Source organism: Sceloporus undulatus, unplaced genomic scaffold, assembly GCF_019175285.1.
Source record: "Sceloporus undulatus isolate JIND9_A2432 ecotype Alabama unplaced genomic scaffold, SceUnd_v1.1 scaffold_17140, whole genome shotgun sequence".
Lineage (NCBI taxonomy): Eukaryota > Metazoa > Chordata > Lepidosauria > Squamata > Phrynosomatidae > Sceloporus > Sceloporus undulatus.
In genome coordinates, this window is record NW_024820056.1 from 1 (window position 1) to 1,894 (window position 1,894).

At 64.5% G+C, this 1,894-nt stretch overlaps 1 protein-coding gene across 1 annotated transcript; it reads right to left on the minus strand.

The window, feature by feature from the left end:
- Nucleotides 1-223: 223 nt before the first annotated feature.
- On the minus strand, nt 224-1,269 carry LOC121918566 (bcl-2-binding component 3, isoforms 3/4-like). Its single transcript, XM_042444589.1, has 2 exons — nt 950-1,269; nt 224-737 (listed from the first exon to the last, which is right to left on the minus strand). Exons 1-2 carry the CDS (start codon nt 1,267-1,269, stop codon nt 224-226), a joined length of 834 nt encoding a protein of 277 aa, XP_042300523.1.
- Nucleotides 1,270-1,894: the final 625 nt, after the last annotated feature.

A 1,894-nucleotide genomic window follows, 5' to 3' on the forward strand; every position in this document is an offset into this window, starting at 1 on the left:
GGAGGGGGCTGCGGACACACCGCTTCCTTCTCCTTCCTCGACGGCCCAGAAACTGGAGGCCAGAGGCAGGTGTCTTCCATTTGACTCTATTCTATAAACTGATGGCATGTACAGCGCCATCTCTCTCTCTCTCTCAAAACAACACACACACCCCTCTCTCTCTCTCTCTCATTAGTATAATAGACATTCATATCCTATCCACTCATTCATTCTACAGGACGAACTACATCCTGCTCTCAGCGCCAGAACCAGCCAGGCCGAGTGGGGAGGGTGGCGGCGGTAGTCGCCTCCTTCCCTTCTCCAGCGGGGCCGGGCTCCTGGAGCCCTGGCAGGCAGAGCAGCCTGGAACCTCGGCCTCTGGCTGCTGGGAGGCAGCAGGAGAGGGGGTGAGGCCGCGAAGCTTCCCCGCCGAGGGTTCCAGGCGCCCGGCAGGACTCTCCGCCTTGGCCCCGGTGGCGGGGGCGCCTCCCTCAGGCTGCCCTTTGGGCCGAGACCCCAAGGAAGAGAGACGTGCGGTGGATTGCTGAGGCGAGATCCTCTGGGACTGGGCGGCGCCAACGGCCGGCGCAGCGGCGGAGAGGGCCTTCCTTCCTTCCTTCTGCTGCTGCTCCTTGGCTCCGCCCAGCGCCAGACCTTCCCAGCCGGCGGCGCTCCCTCTCCTCCTCCTCCTCCTGGTCAGGAGGGGAGGCCGGGGACCGCTGGCCTTTGTATCCACTTCGGGCGGGAGCTGCCTGGAGCTGAGGGGGGCCAGGCCGGGGGGGTGCTCAAGCCCCCCCAACACCGACACCCCTCGGCTCCCCTCCAGCCCCAGGCAGCCTCCTCAGCCGCGGCGCTCCCCGAATCTCCTCCCCGGAGGGGGGAGCGCCGCCTTGCCTTGTCCTCCTCCGGGGGGCTGCCCTCCCTTCGCTCCCCTGGAAGGGACGGCAGCTAGAGCCAGGGGCCACGGAACAAGAGGGAGCAGGCTCCTCCGAGGCTGCCGGAGGTCCTTGGCCGCTTGGCCTGCGCCCCAGGGGCAGTCGCGGGGGAGCGGAGGAGGCCCAGCCGGCCTGGGAGACAAACGTTCTGCCACTCGGCAACAATACCCGCGTGTCCCCCTCCTCTGGGGCCCCGTCCTCCCCCAGGCAACTGGGCGTTTTGGGGACGGTCGGACCAGACCTGTGGGTAGATTGTGGGGCCAGGCCGTTCCATCGGGACCGCCTCTGCTCCCCCTCGACTGCCCTTGGGCCCTGGCTGCAGCCGGACGCCAAGGACCTGCCCTTCGGTGGCCATGAGGGGCCTGCCTCCCTCCCGTCGCCCCACTCTGGGAGCACCGCGCCGGCAGTGGCGAGAGGGCCTTCCTCCCATCCTTCCGAGGGAACGAGGGGGGCGGAGGAGAGGAGGAAGGGAAGCCCTGCACTCCCCGCTTGAGCAGCCCAGGGGCCTCGGCCTTTGGGCGGGGAGTGTACTGCCGTTTTTTTTTTAACAAATTTTACATCCGGGTCTTTCGCTCTGAGGGCGGGGCTAGTGACGGGGGAGGGAGGCGGATGGCGATGACGACACGGGGAGGGCGGGGCTTATGGGTGGAAAGGGAGGCGGATGGCGATGACGACACGGGGAGGGCGGGGCTTACGGGGTGGAAAGGGAGGCGGATGAAGCAGCCCTTGTTCCATCTGCAGGGAAGGCCCGCCCTCCCCGCCTGTGATCCGGATGTTGACGAGAGAGAGAGTGTGTGTGTGTGAGTGACGTTTGTATATGTGCTTCAGCAGCCTTGGGCCTTCTGTGTATATCTATAGACACACAGAAGGCCCAAGGCTGCTGAAGCACACTCCATTATTCTTACATACTGTATAGGTAAAGCTTAACAACAACAACAACAATAATAATAATAATGAAGTGCTTCCATTCAAAAACAGGA

What these genes read in the sequence shown, in the direction of transcription:
- LOC121918566 (XM_042444589.1), bottom strand. Translation starts at nt 1,269, where the DNA reads ATGGCCACCGAAGGGCAGGTCCTTGGCGTCCGGCTGCAGCCAGGGCCC. An exon ending in GGAGGAGCCTGCTCCCTCTT is followed by an intron (nt 738 to 949) that starts GTTCCGTGGCCC and finishes GGCCCCCCTCAG; the next exon opens with CTCCAGGCAGCTCCCGCCCG.